The sequence below is a fragment of the Drosophila ficusphila genome, unplaced genomic scaffold (assembly GCF_018152265.1).
Source record: "Drosophila ficusphila isolate 14025-0441.05 unplaced genomic scaffold, ASM1815226v1 contig_791, whole genome shotgun sequence".
Lineage (NCBI taxonomy): Eukaryota > Metazoa > Arthropoda > Insecta > Diptera > Drosophilidae > Drosophila > Drosophila ficusphila.
Genome location: NW_025064737.1, coordinates 15,028,001 through 15,045,522, shown reverse-complemented (window position 1 = coordinate 15,045,522; position 17,522 = coordinate 15,028,001). Strand labels below are relative to the sequence as shown.

Genomic DNA, 17,522 nt, shown 5'->3' with positions numbered 1-17,522 from the left:
AATCTTTTCGATACAATTCTACTGACAAGCCTCCAAGCGAAAATGTCAATAAAGAAGCAGCTATGTTAAGAAAAATTATTATCCAAAGCGCGCACCAATCTATCCCCCAGAACACTACTTTTCAATTTCCTAGAACAGTCCCTTGGTGGAATCAAAACTTATCAATTTTGAAGAAAGCCAAAGCGTCTAAGTGGTCTATATTAAAGCGCAACATTACTACTTATAATACAACTGAATACAAAAAAGCCAACGCGAAACTAAAAAAAGCAGTTAGAGAAGCCAAACGCATCTCTACTTTCAATTTCACTTCTGATATTAGCCCCTTCTCATCTCCAGCTAGAACATGGTCCAACATCAGGCGGCTTTGCGGTTTTTACCCCTCAAAGCATATACATTGCATTAACGACCCTTCCTTCCCCACCCCCAGAACATCCCAAAGCGAAATTGCTAACTCCTTTGGACTTGCCTGGTCCAAAGAAGGCGACGACAGTAACTTTTCTCCAACTTTTCGCACTAACAAATCTCTCTTAAACCCCACCATAGACTACCAACCCTCCAATTCTGCACTCGAAATAGAAAAGGACATTTCATTCATTGAATTCAGCAGCGCACTCAACTCCCTGAAAGGCAAAACTCCAGGCTTAGATCGCATCTCTTACATTATGATCAACAACTCCCCTATATCATTCAAACATAGAGTCCTTAACCACTTTAACTCAATCCTAGATTCCTCAATCCCCCAAGCCTACAAACATAGCCTAGTACTTCCTATTCTAAAACCCCAAAAACTTAAAACAGACCTAAAATCGTACCGTCCTATATCCCTAAACTCATGCCTCGCCAAAACACTTGATAAAATTATCGCCAAGAGACTGTGGTGGTTTGTTTTAAATAACAATCTAATCAACAGCCATCAGATTGGATTTAGAAGGGGAAGATCTGTCATAGACAGTCTACTTTTAGTAGACCACATAGCAACTAGATCCCTCTCCCTCAAGAAACACATCACATTGATCTCTCTTGATTTCAACAAGGCATTTGATAAAATTGGCATACACTCCGTAATTAACCAGCTGAAGGAATGGAAAATTGGCAAACGCATATTAAATTACGTCCTTAACTTTATGACAAACAGAAAGATAATTATTAAATCCGGCAACAACCTTTCAAACATTTTCCCACTCAATAATGGCATCCCCCAGGGGTCTCCAATCTCAGTAATTCTCTTTCTTATAGCTTACAACGCACTCTCCAATATTATCTCCGTACACAAAGAAATAAAACTAACAGCTTACGCCGATGACTTCCATCTTATAATCGAACACAATAAACAAAAAAACCCCACTTCCAACCTTCAAACCCTGTTTTCTCAAATAGACGACTGGTGTACTTACTCAGGATCAATCCTATCGAAAGAAAAATGCCAAGTTCTTCATATATGCAGAAAACATAACTGTTCTGCCAATATCCTTACAGGCGACACAAAATTTCCCAATACCAACTCCCTCAGAATACTAGGTCTTACTATTAACAACAAATACACCTGGTCCAACCATATTTCAAAACTAAAAACAGAACTATTAAAACCTTTAAATATCATCAAACATCTCTCTTCCCTTAAATATAACTGTAACACATCCACTCTTATCAATACTATTAAATCTATCCTTATTTCAAAAATCGATTTTTGCCTGCCTATTTACGGGTATTCTCCCAAATCTAAATTAAACTGCTTAAAAACAATAATAAATGCAGCTCTAAGATCAGCCATGGGAGCCTATCGAACCACTCCAGTAAACAACTTACTACTAGAATCTAAAACAAACACAATAGAACAAAATCGAAACTTCCTTACAGCCAAATTAAGTAAAAATATCCTTTTCGCCCACGACACCCATATAACTAAACTAATAAAGCCACACAAAAGAATATACAAATACCCTAGTACCATAGACAGAATAATCAAAACATGCAACCATCTATCTCTTCCCGTTTCTCCTATCCGAACCAGTAAATGTAATAAATTTAATATGCCAACCATACATAAAGCTATAGATACTATTCTGTCATCTCATAATAAACAAAATACCCCTGCAACAACCTACCAACAACTTTTCAGGTCCTTACAATCCTCATACCCACAACACAATTTTGTATATACTGACGTTTCTAAGGCTGATGGTATATCTGGATTCAGTATTACCGATGAAAATAACCTTTAATAATAATAATAATAATAATAATGGGCCAAACTTTAATGCCAAAATGGCACACGAAATACCGAAAAACTAAACCGAAAGCCAAAATAATTCAAAACTAATTAAAATCCATTTAAAATTGCACACAGCCTGCAATGCAGAAAAATAATAATAAATTTTCCGACTTAAGCTGCCTAACTTTTTTGTCAACTGGGTGAGTGGGTGGTTCGATGGTGGCTGTTTTTGGGTGTTTGGGTGGTGCAAAGCGGGCCAGAAGGACAATAAGCGACGCTTATCAACGGTGCCAACCGAAACTGTCACATGCATTGTCATTGTCACAGGGGCGGGTGGCTCAAGGGGCCCAAAAAGGGGGCTGAAAGTAGATGAAAAAGGGGTTTTCCGAGCAGGGGCCGTGCCATATTTGCATTTTCCCTCTCACTCCAACTCTTGTCGTTCTGCTTGTGCGTGTGTTTGTGAATGTATGTGTGTGTGCTTGTACGGGGCGTATGTGAGTTGGCATAGAAAATTATTTGCTACTTTTAATTAGTGCCAAAAAGTCATTCACAAAATCCAAAGAGTGAGACAGAAAGCAACCCAGGAAAGAGAGACATAAGGAGGGTGTTCATGGCAGTGCGAAAGGGACGGACATGGGCAAGGCGAAAGAGACAGACAGAGATATAGGAGCCGCAGTGCACAAGTTCAACGAGCAAATACAAAAATGTCTATATATTTCTGTGTATCCGTCTCGCTCTACGAACTGCCACTGCTTTTTGCGGCAATATTTGCACAGCCTCCGACTGAATGAGCGGGTCATGAATGTGGTGCATGTGGCAATATAGTGCGTTTCAGCATTGTAGGGCTTCGGGGAATCAAAATTAGAAAGTATTCATGCCGAACACTAACCAGAAATCCCTAATTTCCAAGCACAATCAAAAAGCTGCATTCATTAACCAGCCGATAGAAGGTTGCTCATTTTATTTTTTGCTTTAAACATCTGGGTTTACTAATTGAAAAAGAGAAAAATTAAAAAAACAACTATAACAATTTAATAGCTATAAAGCTATTGTTAAAGTTTTAACATCACACAAATCACAGATTGCATGCAAACAAAAGTTATTAATAAGTAAATCATTATATTATATTGGGTTGGCAAGAAAGTCATGTCGTTTTTTATTGGGTTGGCAAGAAAGTCGTGTCGTTTTTTATTGGGTTAGCAAGAAAGTCATGTCGTTTTTTATTGGGTTGGCAAGAAAGTCGTGTCGTTTTTTATTGGGTTGGCAAGAAAGTCATGTCGTTTTTTAGTAATCGTTTCTAATCTAATTTATTTACGACTAATCGAGCACCAGGGTCACACTTTTTAGTATCGTTTTAAAGCTTAAGCTTATTGTCTTAGGTACCATCGACGAAAATTTGGTAATTATTCGATAACATTTGTGGAAGCTATAGCAAATTAAACATGGAGGACCAAAGTGAGCATTTTCGGTATACATATTTTGCTTTTTTACTTCCAAAAAGGAAGTAGCACCTTCAGATTACCATTTGTTTCGCTCTCTTCAAAACTCTTTGAATGGTAAAAACTTTGATTCAGATGAGGCTGTCGAAAACCACTTGTCTCGATTCTTTGCTGGAAAAGCTTCTCTGACATCTCCCGCGTTGAATAACGCCGGTTTTCATCCAGCAAAGCCTGAATTTGTTCGTCAAAACGGCCGATGGTCGACCAGAACGTGGGGCGTCTTTAACTCCAAAATCTCCAAGCCTGAATTTGGTAAACCAGCGCTGACATTGGCGATCACTCATGGCATCTTTACCATACACTTCGCACAATTTTTCGCGAGCTTCGACCGCTTTTTTTCCTTTTTGGAAGTAAAAAAGCAAAATATACCGAAAATGCTCACTTTGGTCCTCCATGTTTAATTTGCTATAGCTTCCACAAATGTTATCGAATAATTACCAAATTTTCGTCGATGGTAGGGGAGACCGGGGGGTTTTGAGACGGGTTTTGTTTTTTGACAAAAAATATAATAGAAAAGCCATTTTTCTGCCCGTACAAATTTTTAAATCATAGTTCAGTGTAATTTCACTCAGACAAGAGTATAATTAGTTGAAATTTTAGTTCGACCTTCAAGTTTTGCCTGCCTGCTCAAAAGTTGTTTTTTATGGATTTTCGCAATGTTCGGGGGTTGTGAGACACAAATTTATAAGAATGAAAATGGCTTCATTTTATCAAAATTGTTTATTTTAATCTTTAATAAGGCATCTTTTGTGGTCTACAATTTATTCAAATTGAAAAGATTTCGACTTTTTCTCGATAGCAACCTCTTTTTAGCAGCCACAAAAACATTGACATCAATCGCAGATTTGGCAGTGTGACTATACTTATGACGTACCATGATGACTAAAGAAAGAAAAAACGATCATCAAAAACACTGAATCCATCAAAAATATCAAAATTATCATTAATCGTTTTGGTTGTGTACAGAAACACTATATCAGGCTATAAAATACAATTTTATGTTCCTAGAGGACGCGGTAATAGAATGTCTCATAACCCCCCGAGAACGTTGTCTCACGACCCCCCAATAGCTATATTTTAAATATGGCTTCTGCTTTACGGACGCATTAAATGTTTATGCAAAATTTGTTCCGTGTGTCAAAAGGCTACTCACCAAGGAATGTTTCGGATGTATGCACTCTCGCAAATAGCTTGTAAAACAAAGCGAAAAGACAGCAAACACGAACGGTCTACAAAACTTTCGATCACAAAATTGGAGTTGCGATTTGGGAAGACATAAAGAATCGGCATGAGCGGAATATTTGTGATGTGGATATGAAGATTGGAAACAAGCAAGAAGTTTCGAGGTCAGCTGGTAGATGTTGCGCTTTTTAGTTCAGGGCTGTAAGCGCGTCTCACGACCCCCCGTGTCTCATGACCCCCCCGGTCTCCCCTACCTAAGACAATAAGCTTAAGCTTTAAAACGATACTAAAAAGTGTGACCCTGGTGCTCGATTAGTCGTAAATAAATTAGATTAGAAACGATTACTAAAAAACGACATGACTTTCTTGCCAACCCAATAAAAAACGACACGACTTTCTTGCCAACCCAATAAAAAACGACATGACTTTCTTGCTAACCCAATAAAAAACGACATGACTTTCTTGCCAACCCAATAAAAAACGACATGACTTTCTTGCCAATCCAATATAATGCATTATCAGAAGGAAACCTGCATTTCCCAATTAATGAATGTTAATTTGCTTCTTAAAAGTTTTTCGGCATTTATTCAATTAATATGAAACTTAATAACGTTGTCCTTTCAACATTAAACGCACTGTTCACCTAAAAGAAGCCACAACCCCAATCAAAAGGGCCAAAAAAATGAAAGCAATTTAGCCAGGCCTAAAACCCAAAACGTTCAATTATTAACTCGTAATGTTAGGATGTGTGTGACTTTCGGGAAGAGTGGAGGTGAGGGGTGAGTAGACTGGGCCTCAAAGAAGTCCAGTTGGTAAGAAGTCAGCTAAGCTGGCGGCCCCAAATTATAGACTATGATTTTTGTCAAATTGCATTCAATTTTGTCAGAGTTTGAACAGGACTCCTTTGTATCTCGGCTGCCACAAGCATTTGTATCTCTGTATCTGCTGGATCCTCTTTCCCCCATCCTCCGTCTCCTTTGCTCCCATATCTAGCTGTCTCTTTCTGTGGGAGAGTGCATGGCAAATGTCACACATGCATTTCAATTTGAATTTACAATATTTCTAGCTTCAGATGCAGGCATGTGGTTGCGTGTGTTCAGCTTTCCAGGCACTTCATATATGTCTCGGCCTGTTCCCATCTCTCTCTGTCCCTCTGCATCCCTCTCCCTCGCTCTATTTGTCATTTGCATACTTTGCACTTAAGTGAATTTAATCTTTTCTCCATGCTCCTCTTCGATATTTGTCAGCTATCTTTGTGTGTGTTAGGATCTGTATGAGGATGTGTGCGTGTGTATGTTGCCCTGAGCTAGCTGAAAAATGTGTTTATCTTTTGTATGGATTTTTAATGTCATCTATTGTATCGAAGTCCCCTAACCATTCCATCTTGTTTCGCTCCCTTTCTTGTTATTCCGGCTCCTTGCTTAGTTTATTTTATTAAAATTTTAATTGCTTTTTGGAAAATGTTTTGTCAATGCGTAGACACAACCACAACGAGTTCATTGATATACAGCGACGAAAACGGAAACATTCTAGCTATTTTCATGACACACAAACATGAATTTTTCCCATTTTCCTCTTGCTTGGCTGCGTAATAATGGATTTTTCAATTGAACCGACATTTTTTGCAAGTTTGTCAGTTTGCCTGTTAAAACATAGACTTATGGGGAAAATGCAAATGTTTAGGGCTTAGAAAATTTCTGCAGCCTTTGCGGCAGCTTGCAAGTTTATATATTTTAAAAATATTTTCTTTGATTGATTGCTTTCCAGAAGCGATTACATTGTATTCTCAGCAAGAGCCAAAAGATATGAAGAATTTTTATGGATTTTGAATCTTTGTTTATTGTTTCTGGCAGTTAGTTTTATTCAAAAATATTATACAAATAAATTCCTTGATTGATTTCTTGATGTTTTAAATAATAGTGCTATTTTCTTAATTAAACTGCATGAAACTTTAATTGGTTTATTCGATAAATTAAGTTTAAAGTTGTCCATAAAAAATTTATAAACGTTGAATACCTACTGTTTTTTTTCTTAAACAATGTACTTTTACCTATATCTCCCCTCTGCAGATTAGCTCCCTATTTGCCAGTTGCAATAAGAAAATTACACGCTTGACACAAACCGATAAACGTAAATCACACACAAATGACAACTGCCAATAACCTCACACGAGCATCCAAAAATAAAAGCGAACCGCAAGAAATAAAGAAAAATTGAAAGAAGAAACACAAACAAGCAAAAATCGAACGAAAATAAAATGAAACTCGCTCTCAACACATAAATTGCATTTTGGCCGCTGGCGAGGTAAACAGCCACAAATGCCACACGAAAAATAGAAGAAAAACCCAAGCGATAGAGCGGGCGGGAAAATAAAGCAAAACTTGACAATAATCGAAAAATTATTTCCACACATTGTGCTCTGTTGTGGGTGGGCGGCGAAAAAGGGGGAGGCGTGTCAAATCAAAGAAACAAATAAAATGAGGAAAAACAAGCGGAAAATCCACAGTGCACATACAGCGGGTGCAAAAGAGGAGAGCACGAATTAAGTTAAGCACTTTTATTTATTATTAAAAAAGTTTTCATCTGGAGGGGCGAAAAATTGGGTGTGGCGAAGGAAAATCAGCAAAATCTGCACATAATGCAAAGAAAATCCCGAATTTATCGTATCACTTAGATGGAGTGTATGTGTGTGTGCTAGACTGGGTTTTTGTTTCCCCCTTTCAAAGGGGTTAAAATGCGCATTATGAACATTACAGCTGCGGTCAAAATAATATCGGCTGGGAAGTTGTGTAAGCCGTTAAAAAGAAATGTAGGTAGTAACTCATGCGATTAAGTACATTACTTGAAAAAATCTAAAACATATTTTTTACAGGCGCAAAGATACAAGAATATTTCAAATAAATTATGCATATTGTTTAAAAAAAAATATCTTTTTTTAAAAGGGTTATTTTATATTTAAGTCTTAAAAAATATGTTATGATTCTTACACCATTAATCTTATAATTTCGGTATTTTAAAGCCAGAAATCTAAAAACCTTTAGAAAATAATATCATATACGGCTACTTAATTTGCATAGCTGGCATTTTGTCTGCGAGTGTCGTTTCTGTGTTTGTGCATTCATAATACAACTGTTGATTATTGCGCCAACACGCACTCGACGTAAGTGAACCAGCAACAGCTTCAGCAGCTTCGACTGTGCGAGCTGTTGGCTGGAATCTGGCAACGTGGCGTATGCGCAATATTATTAGATATTGAAAGCAGCCATCGATGATGATGGCCAAAAGCTGCCCCGCCCGCTCGACACCCTCCCATCCGCCACTGAAAACCAAAAGCAATTGAAAGCAGCCACAGCAGCAGACATATGAATTTTTTCATGGCTCCCTTTTCCACTTGGAATCGGGATAAACCTGCTCTTAGCCCTGGCATCTCCTACACATCCTCCCTCTCCCCCTCCCGCTTCTCCACATTTGTATGGAGCATGTGTGATGGGGGAGGGGAATGGGAGAGGGAGGAGGGGTTATGCGATTTGGATTCGGATTTGTCTGTGGGCGTGTCTTTGGCGGATAGCTCTGTAGCTCCGTGGCTGCTGCAGATGAAGCTGAAGCTGTATTAAATCGATGGCAATGTGCTAAATTTGTGGCAGATTATTTATTAGTGTAATGGCTTTAAATTTCCCAGCGCAGATGCTCAAATCGAGCATGCTTCTCTCCCCGAGATTTATGTTTGTGCCAAGGGTATGGCCATTTAAATATTACGTATGGATGGAATGTTGATACGATGCGATGAACACAAAATGATTGAGTCGAGATTTAACTCCTTTTTATGCGGTTTCGCTGGAATTTATGGTTCAATGTTTCTTTCGGAACAGGGAAATCAGGGAAACTTAAGCTATTCATTTTTACAAGCTTGTATTAATTACCACATTTGTTATATACATATACACATACTTTTGCCTGTGAAATAATATATGTTTATGTTTTGTTGGGTCCATATAAAACTAGAAGGATTTTCAATTCATTCAATTTGAAAATGTAATCGAAATAAAATTTCCACTCTGACATTTGTTTCTCACCCACAGAGATTTGTTTTAAAATATTTTTAAATTTCCCATTCCAAAACCAAGCAATTTCAACTCCAACCAAACTTGTCCTAAAACTTATCGAAAACTTCACGATGGCCATAACCCTTTAGCGTCAATGTCGGCAACTTATCTGTCACACTCCATCTGAAAAGTGGAATTGCTTCTATTTCTCTAACTCATTCACCCCATGCAGCTTCTAATCTTTCCAACCATTTGGCCATTTTCAATTCGTTTTACCCCGTTCGGTCGTTTTTTTTTATCTGGCCACTTTCAAAATCAAATCTTACAAATTCACAACTGACAACGAAAACAAAAAAAAAAACCGACGAAAAAATAAGTGCGAAAAAACAGTAGAAGCCGACAGAAGGAAAGGAGGGCAAAAAAAAAAGGCAAAACGAGAAATCTAATAAAAGAATAGCTCAAAATCGGTGTGTAAAAATCAAATAAACGCTGCAACTGCAACGGCAGCCACTAAAGGAAAAGCTTGCCCCCAGCTGAGTTTCCTCTGGTTGGGAAAAAGTTTGTTTTTCGCCTTGCGCCAAGTTTTGTGCGTTTTTAAATGGCCGAGCTGTGCTTGGCCCAAACAAAAAACCGAGCAAGAGAAAGCTGGCAGAAACCATTGGAAACACATGTCCAGCCAGCGGACAAGGACAAGAGCCACGGATCCATGGCACCACAGACCCCGGGAGCTGTGCAAATGTTTGTGAGCTTGGATTTCTTTTCGGTCATTACATTAAGTTGGCTATCTGTGGAGATTCGTTGCTGCACAAGCACACAAACTCCCGATATCCGCATAAGTGGTATTTGTGCTTGTGCTTTCTGCTTTCTCCTTGGCCAGCAGATGGGGATGCGACGACGGCTGCTCCTAATGGTCAACGATTCGTAATATTTTTAATATTTGCTCAATAAAATGTCAGACAATTTCTGTCTCTGCCACTTAGACTCATTACATTTATTTGTACGGTTGTTGCTTTGTTTGAGCTTAGCGCGAGTTCTTTGCAATTTGAATCCGAAACCAAGGACAACTTGATAATGCTCTTTAAATACGTTTCTTATTTGTTTACTTTGATTATCGTATTAAATATTTATTTGATAAATTTAAAAAGGTATCATATCACCTTTTCATCTTAGAACTTTAGTTTAAATTCAAGGTTTTGTAACCATTGGTGCACGAACGATCAGGATTTATTGTGCAATTGTTCATGGTTATTTTACATTACATCTTGGTGTATATAGTGCTTTTAAAAAATGTTTTTTAATATTTTACTATTAGTTTTAACTACACACTTCTATAGCTAAAAAATATTATTAAAAAATGTTAATCAAGTTTGTGTAAATCCTTCGCTTTCAAAAAATTTAAAGCAATCTAAGAGAGATATTAACTTTAACCAAAAATATCAGTTGGCTTTTTTACCGCTGGAGTGTCCTTTAGAGTATATTGATCCCCTTAAGGAAAGCCAAGACATTATTCTTCATACGCATTGGCCAGGAGAAGCAGAGAATCCCGAACGAGGGGGCATCATGTAATCCTTTTTGTAGTTGACGCAAATCCTGTTGCTCTTTGCCAAGTCATAAAGTTTAATTTAGTTTTAAGCCTTTCAACTGGAAAATTGCATGGCTGAGTGTAAGAGCGAGAGGGAGCGAGATCAACGAGTGGCACTTCCTAGCGAGCTCTCTCCCGCTTCCTCTTTCCCATCTCCTGGAATAACAAAAGCAAATGGCGTTGACCGCAGCCTGTCATTTCGTGTGGGCGAGAGGGGAATGGCTATAGTCTGACAGAGACAGCTGAACTGACTGCACTGCTCTAAAATTAACACACGTTTAATATGCAAGTCGTGCATAAATTGCATTTTTGTTTTTGTTTTTGTAGTTGTTGTTGTTGCTGCTGCTGCTGCTGCCGCTGTCACTGGAAAGAGTTTTCATCTTCTTCCTTACGCTTTTTAATTTGCCAACTGACGTCACGGGGAGCAGCGCAACAACAATGACCACATGTCAGCGCCCAGCGAGAAAATCCTTGGTGCTTGTTTTTTTCCTCTGCCACTTTTCCAAAAGGAAAAATACGTGCTCGTCGTCTCGTTGTCATCGTTATTATTATTATCATCATCAGGCGGCCGGACATTAATGTTGATGCGCTTTAATTGCCAATTGAGGCGATGCCAGGTCCTTGCGCCCGATCCAATCAGAAAACTGGCACTTTAAGTAGCGGCTCTGCCGTAATTTCATTATATATGGCCCACCGTTTATTCACTCATTTATTACTGTATTCATTTATTTTTCAAGCAAGATTTCAATGCTTAAAGTTTATGCAATCGTTAACTATTACAATTATTGTTTCTTGGTTAACTACCGCCGAACAGTTTATACTTCTAGCTAAAGTGACGATATTTTAATCAATTTAAAACCATTGAAAACAATAATTCTAAATGTAAATAACAAATTTTTAATTTCTCCATTGGCCAATCTATTCACCCAAATTTATGTATTTTCGTCCAATTATCCCTGTTTTTGGGGACAGTGACTTAGCAGACGGGATTTCCGCAATTTGAGACAGTGCCAAATTTCTTGGCAGTCGCATTAACAACAAATGTTGCCAAGTAAATTGGCATAAAACAAATCGGCGCCGTCATCGTTATTATCGTTCCACTTCTTCCGCCGCCTAATTAGATTGTTTTGCCAGCAGACAAAACCAACAACTGGCGAATGCCAGTCGAAAATTGTTAAATAATTTAAAAAGAAATTAGCGGCCATTTTGGTGTGTGCGTATGTATGAGTGTGTATACGAGTGCAGACAAAGCAGCATGAAAATAAAAATTGTAACCAATTTCATGCATAACAGTTAAATAAAATTTAATTTAGCAGAAAAACGAAGCAAATGCGAGTTAAAACGGGAAAAGCGAAAAAGAAACACAAACTGCACAAATTGCCAAAAGAAATAAAAATCACAACCAGACGAAAAGAGAAAGCTAACAGTTGCGGTCAAAATAATAGTATAAAATAAAAAACATTTTTTTCCTACTTCTTTCGTAGCGGAATTAAAAAACTAGGAGTTTTTGTTATAAATTGGTTTTAAAATTTTTATACTGACTGAGGTGTGTTTGCCTTTTATAACTTACAACAATCTTTCTAAATATAATATAATTTTTTTTTATTTTTTGTCACAGGTTTCACCTTAACTGTACTTACAAGAGCTGGTTTAGGAGGAGTGTTTCAGAACATAGACAACGCAAAATTCGTTGGCCATAATGAAGACTTCATATTTGGGTACCAACAGCAACAAATGAATGCCGTCAACATTTATTATTAATTTTAATATTTCAAAGAGCACAGACCAGTCGAAAAACAAAAAAACTTAAAAGAGAGCGCCACTTTTCTTTTTGTCCTCCAATAGCTTCTGGGTTCGGCAAAAAGGCAAAAAGAAAAAGTTAGTAACTTTAAAGTCTTGGCACAGAGCCGGCACACTAATTGGATGGTTTTCTTTGTTCTTCGATCGAAAAGCCCGTAAGTAAATCTGAAAAAACAATTCCACTGCATATTTAAGATATTTACTCCCATCTTTTCACACTCCGTTTTTTATTTGCCGCCGGCGACAACAATTAACTTTTAAAACACCGCCAAAGGCGACAACATTAAATCAAATTATTTAGTACGCCTAAAAATAGAGAAATCACAAAATGCGTTTGAAAATGTGAGAATCATCAACTAAAAACATTTAGCTGCAGGTGCTGCTTGAACTTTAAACCTACATTTTTGATTGTTCAGCCAAATTAAAATTAATAAATTGATCAATAACAAACTCACTGAAAAGATTGAATAAAGGGTCGAAAGTTCAGGACAAAGAATTCTTTATTTGCGCATAGGGCGTTCAATATATACCATAATACATCAATAACAGTGATTCCTAACGCAAAGATATATAAAAATTTTGAATTAATTCCAAGCTCCCAATTAAAACTAACGCAAATGCTTCTAAAAGGGTACTCAAACAAAGACAACGACAACGTCACACACTAAATTTTTCCTTTGTCTAAGCTGTGTTGTAAACTATCTTTCATCTTGTAAATTGCACGTGTTCAAAATGTCAAAAAAAGAGAATGAAAAAAATGCAAAAGACAAAACGAACTTAATTTCAACGACAACCAAAAATAAATTGGTGCAAAAAAAAGAGCTTTAACAAGAAGAAAGGAGCAAAGCGAAAAAAGGGAGGAAAAAAGGCATCAACAATGAAAACCACAAAGCACCGCTTTTGTTTGCCAGTGTCGCATGCAGTCAATCTATACATACGAGTGTATATGTGTGTGTGTGTCGCCTGCCAATCAACTCAACAATCGCAATCAATTTGCCCCGCTGCATAGCCACCCCACTCTGATTTTCCCACCCCATTTCCCAGCACCATTTTCCATTTCGGGCGCATTGTCATGGTGCAAGTGCAACTGTCATTTCAAGCGCAATCTCTGCAAAAAGTTGGGGAAGGGAGAAAAGGATATGTGTGATATATCAGGGAGAACATACAAAAAAAAAGAAAACAGAAATAAAACAAAAAACAATGCCGACGGCGCCGCAGTGCACTTTTTAATTACGATACTGCGACATTAAGGACCGCAGACATCACATGCATGAATCATAGCCCCAAGATGTTTAAAAAACAGCGAAAAGAAAATGTTGTTCTCCGGAAAGAATGCCCTTAAAGGAAAAGTGCAATTTTAAGCAAGCCCTTTCAATACAGTCGAGGGTCCCCTTCGCTCAAGATATAAACAAATTTTATAGGCACATAAACAACCATTGAATGTATTCGTAATCTGTTAATTAAAAAATCTAAGGATAATGAAGAATATAGTTTTGATAAGCCACTCTTATTCAAGACAACATGTCGTCAAAAAAAAACCCACAACTTGCCATACCAAAATAAGCTTTAAAATTTACAAAACGTGTACGCGTTATTTGCGAATCAAAATCATAATCATAATACGCATACGCAGCGTTGTATTCGCACACACACACTCGTAAATTTGCCAAGCATTGTTATGCTAAATTTATTTGCCCTGGCAGCCATCTGTTGTTGCTGTTTTTTTTTTGGTGTTGTTGTTAACTTCATCAGAAGTGCGATTGAAACGCAACTTCCGTTTCCGCAAAATGGCTGTCAATGTGTGGGTGAGTGGGAAAAATGGAAGGAGAAACGGAGAGGGGGAATTCCACTTTGCCTGCAAACAAATCAACTTGAACTTCCGTTTCATTTCGCCATTTCTTGCCATTTCATATTCTTTTGCAAGTTCCCCCTGCACACCGCTTTTCCGCTCGCCGTTCTCCTCTGAAAACAAACCCACTCAACTCTCAATTTTTATTTTCCCTTTACTGTGCATTTCGGCGACTTTAGCGTAAATTTACTTTTCACTTTCAGCGCGCCATCAAAAAAGTTTTTGTGCATAGCTAACTTTTTGGCTCACATTACGTATATTTTCCATATTTTTCACTGCTTCACTTGCTTTGCCTCTCGCTCATCGTGTCTTTTCAATGTCATTGCACACTCTTACACTGAGAGAAAATTGTAGTTCTAAGCAATCAGAAAGTTTAACTTACATTCAAACAAGCTTATAAAATTTTACAGATTTTTATCAAATAAAAAAGGCATTAAGAAAAGCAAATATTATTATTATTAATTATTAAATTATTAATATTCAAATATTAAAAATTAAAGCAAAAATATTAATAGTCTTTTCTTAAGAAATTAAAGCTCTTTTATTAAATTTTATTTTCTGTTTTATGACATTTTAGGCTCTTTTCAAAATACCTATTTCCAATAAAGGTAATAAGTATTTTTCCTGTGTACCACACTTGGAAAAGCTAACGTGTGTGTGTTGTGCGAGGGGAAGCTCTGTCTTTTTGGCATTTCATTTCCTTCATTTCAGCCGTTTTGCACCTCGGAGCGGTTTCCTTTTATTTTTTGGAAAAGCGGGCGTGGACGTGGGCGGATGCCACAGTGGCTCTTCTTGTTTTTCCTATCCTGCTCTCACTCTTTCTGACTGATTTTCCGCGACCTAAGTTGTTGGTGCTTAATTTAATGCTCGAGTGCCTATTTAAATTTTCGCCCCCATCGTCTGCATTTCCAATTTTGTTTTGTCATTTACGTTTGGTTTATATTTTCCTCTCGTTTTCTAGCGAAATCAATCAGCGGCCGGCACGTGTGTGCATTGATAACGTGGCCAATAATAGGAAAGCGAAATGTATTTTTGGCAGCCCATGAAAATACATCTCAACTTTTTGTTACGAGTTTAGCAATTGTTTGTGCGATGGGTGGAAAAGATGAAAACAATATTATGCAGCATGCTTTTAGGCAGAAATTTTTTTTTTTTGTTGACTCGGAAATGGAAATGGTACAATAAATGAGACAACGGGGCAAAGATTACAATTGTTTGTTAGAGATAACTACTATCTTTATATAATGTGATTTTTGAAAAAAATGTGAAAATTTGTTGAAATGTTAGGTTATGCTGATTTATGTATTAAACTTTTTAACCACCGTTCAATCAACTATTTACTTTAAAAACACAATAAAACTAGACATGTTTTTTTTTTTAATCAGTGGAAGATTAATTCTCTAGTTCCTTTTAATTTTTTCGCCTTGAAGTTTTCTTTGGGCAGAGAAAAGTCTTTTCGTCAGCTTAAAAATAACAAGAGGTAGTACAACTAAAAATAAGAACACTATCAAAAAAATAATTAGTAGGACATCCACATTGTGGTATTGCCACCAATTTAGTCTTTGGGCGGCACTTTGTAAATAGGCAGCACCTTGATGTCGGGTAACATGTTCAACCCAATATATAGCTTTTTCCAAAGGAGTAGTTTGCTGATCGCGGTATCGGGAGGACATACTCTGCACTACTTTTGTATAGGAAGATTCACTCGTAATCCTCTCGATGGCTTTCTTGAAATCTTTGGCATTCAGTGACTTGAAATCCAGCATAATTCCATAACCTGTTTGCTCGGCATGAGCCATATTAAAGAACTGATCGCTGAATATAGGCAATCCTATGACAGGTTTGCCATGATAAATGGATTCCGTAGTACTTAACATTCCTCCATGGGTTACAAAAGCCAAAACCTTTGGATGGGCTAGAATATCAGTCTGTGGAAACCAGTCGGATATGTAAACATTATCTGGCTTGTTGGGCAGATCATCTAGTTCGAACTTCCAAAGAACTCGCTGTTTTAATCCATGGAATGCTTTTAAAATCTCTTGAACCTTTGATGGTGGTAAATCCTTACTCTTGAGATTCGATCCCATCGAGAAGTATATAGCTCCGAACTCTGATTCATTAATAAATTTTTCAATCTTCTCGGGGAGCTTACTTAACTTGCCATCAATGTGCATGCCACCCACTTCAATCATGTTGGGTGAATAAGGTCGTGGAAAACTCAGTGAAACATGCTGATTGATTAGAACCAGTGATGCATTTCTGCGCATTTCATAGAAACATCTTTTGTTTGCCGGAAAGAACTCCTTGTAGAGCTTTTCTTGTCCTGGTAAATAATAATAGTCCAGTAGAAATCGTTCATATGCCAGAAAAGCCACGTTTAAAAAGCGTTCGTAGAGCGTCATGTGATCGTTGAAGGGCAACATTATGTGTGGCACAAATGAAGCTGGAGCCGGGGAACCAACCTGAAAATAAGTTAATCTTTAGAAAAAAGTCATGTAATGTTAAGTAAATTTTTACTTACCATATCTGTGATAAAAGTCAGACCACCACCGGTACTCAATCCTATCAGTGGTGCATTAAAATGCTCAGCTAAGCCATAGTGGGCATCATTATAAAAGGTCTCACAAATCACCGCATCGAAAATACGGTTGCTCTTTAAGAGATCCTGAAAATTGGGGTCTTCGAAAAGACCTCTGGTGATGCGGAAACCCATTTGATAATGGGTAATCAGCTTATGCGTCACAGGTTGCTGGATGGATTCCCACAGACCAGCCATGTCTCCTATTAAATAGTTTCGATTTAACAAAGTGGAAATCAGATTTCGTTAATTTGTATTCACCTTTCATTGCATTAATCACATTAGGCACATTTATATCGTGATAACCAGGAATGGGTTTCTTTAGAGGATAAACAGAAACCACAGTGATCTCATGTCCAGAATTAACCAATCCTTTGGCCAAGGCATGACCAATATTAAAGTGCGAACGGCCCGCGGAGTTCAGGATCATTAGGAACTTATAACCACTACAGTATTCCAAGCTAAACAGTAGCCCCAAGATCAAGGCTAATAAACGCATTGTGGTGAAATTCAAGTGAGATATTTATATCCGAACCGAACTGAGCACGTTGCTTCAACAGACTGAGAATGTTTGCCGCATAACATAAGTTTATATAGATTTCTCGGTATATACACACTTGTTTATTGTGAAATTAAACTTTTGCGTGAGGCTCAGCATGGAATTGATACAATCTATGTATATGATAAACAAACTCGACAAAGAAGAATCAAGTAGGTCACGTCGACCGCTGAATAAGCTACAGATTAATTAACAATATAACAAAAACAGCTTCACAA

General features: G+C 37.5%; 1 protein-coding gene across 1 annotated transcript; it reads right to left on the bottom strand.

Moving 5' to 3' along the window:
* Nucleotides 1-15,527: 15,527 nt before the first annotated feature.
* Nucleotides 15,528-17,386, bottom strand: LOC108087389 (UDP-glycosyltransferase UGT5). Its single transcript, XM_017184731.2, has 3 exons — nt 17,007-17,386; nt 16,689-16,948; nt 15,528-16,629 (listed from the first exon to the last, which is right to left on the bottom strand). Exons 1-3 carry the CDS (start codon nt 17,242-17,244, stop codon nt 15,568-15,570), a joined length of 1,560 nt encoding a protein of 519 aa, XP_017040220.1. The 5' UTR covers nt 17,245-17,386; the 3' UTR covers nt 15,528-15,567.
* Between the last annotated feature and the right edge of the window lie 136 nt (nt 17,387-17,522).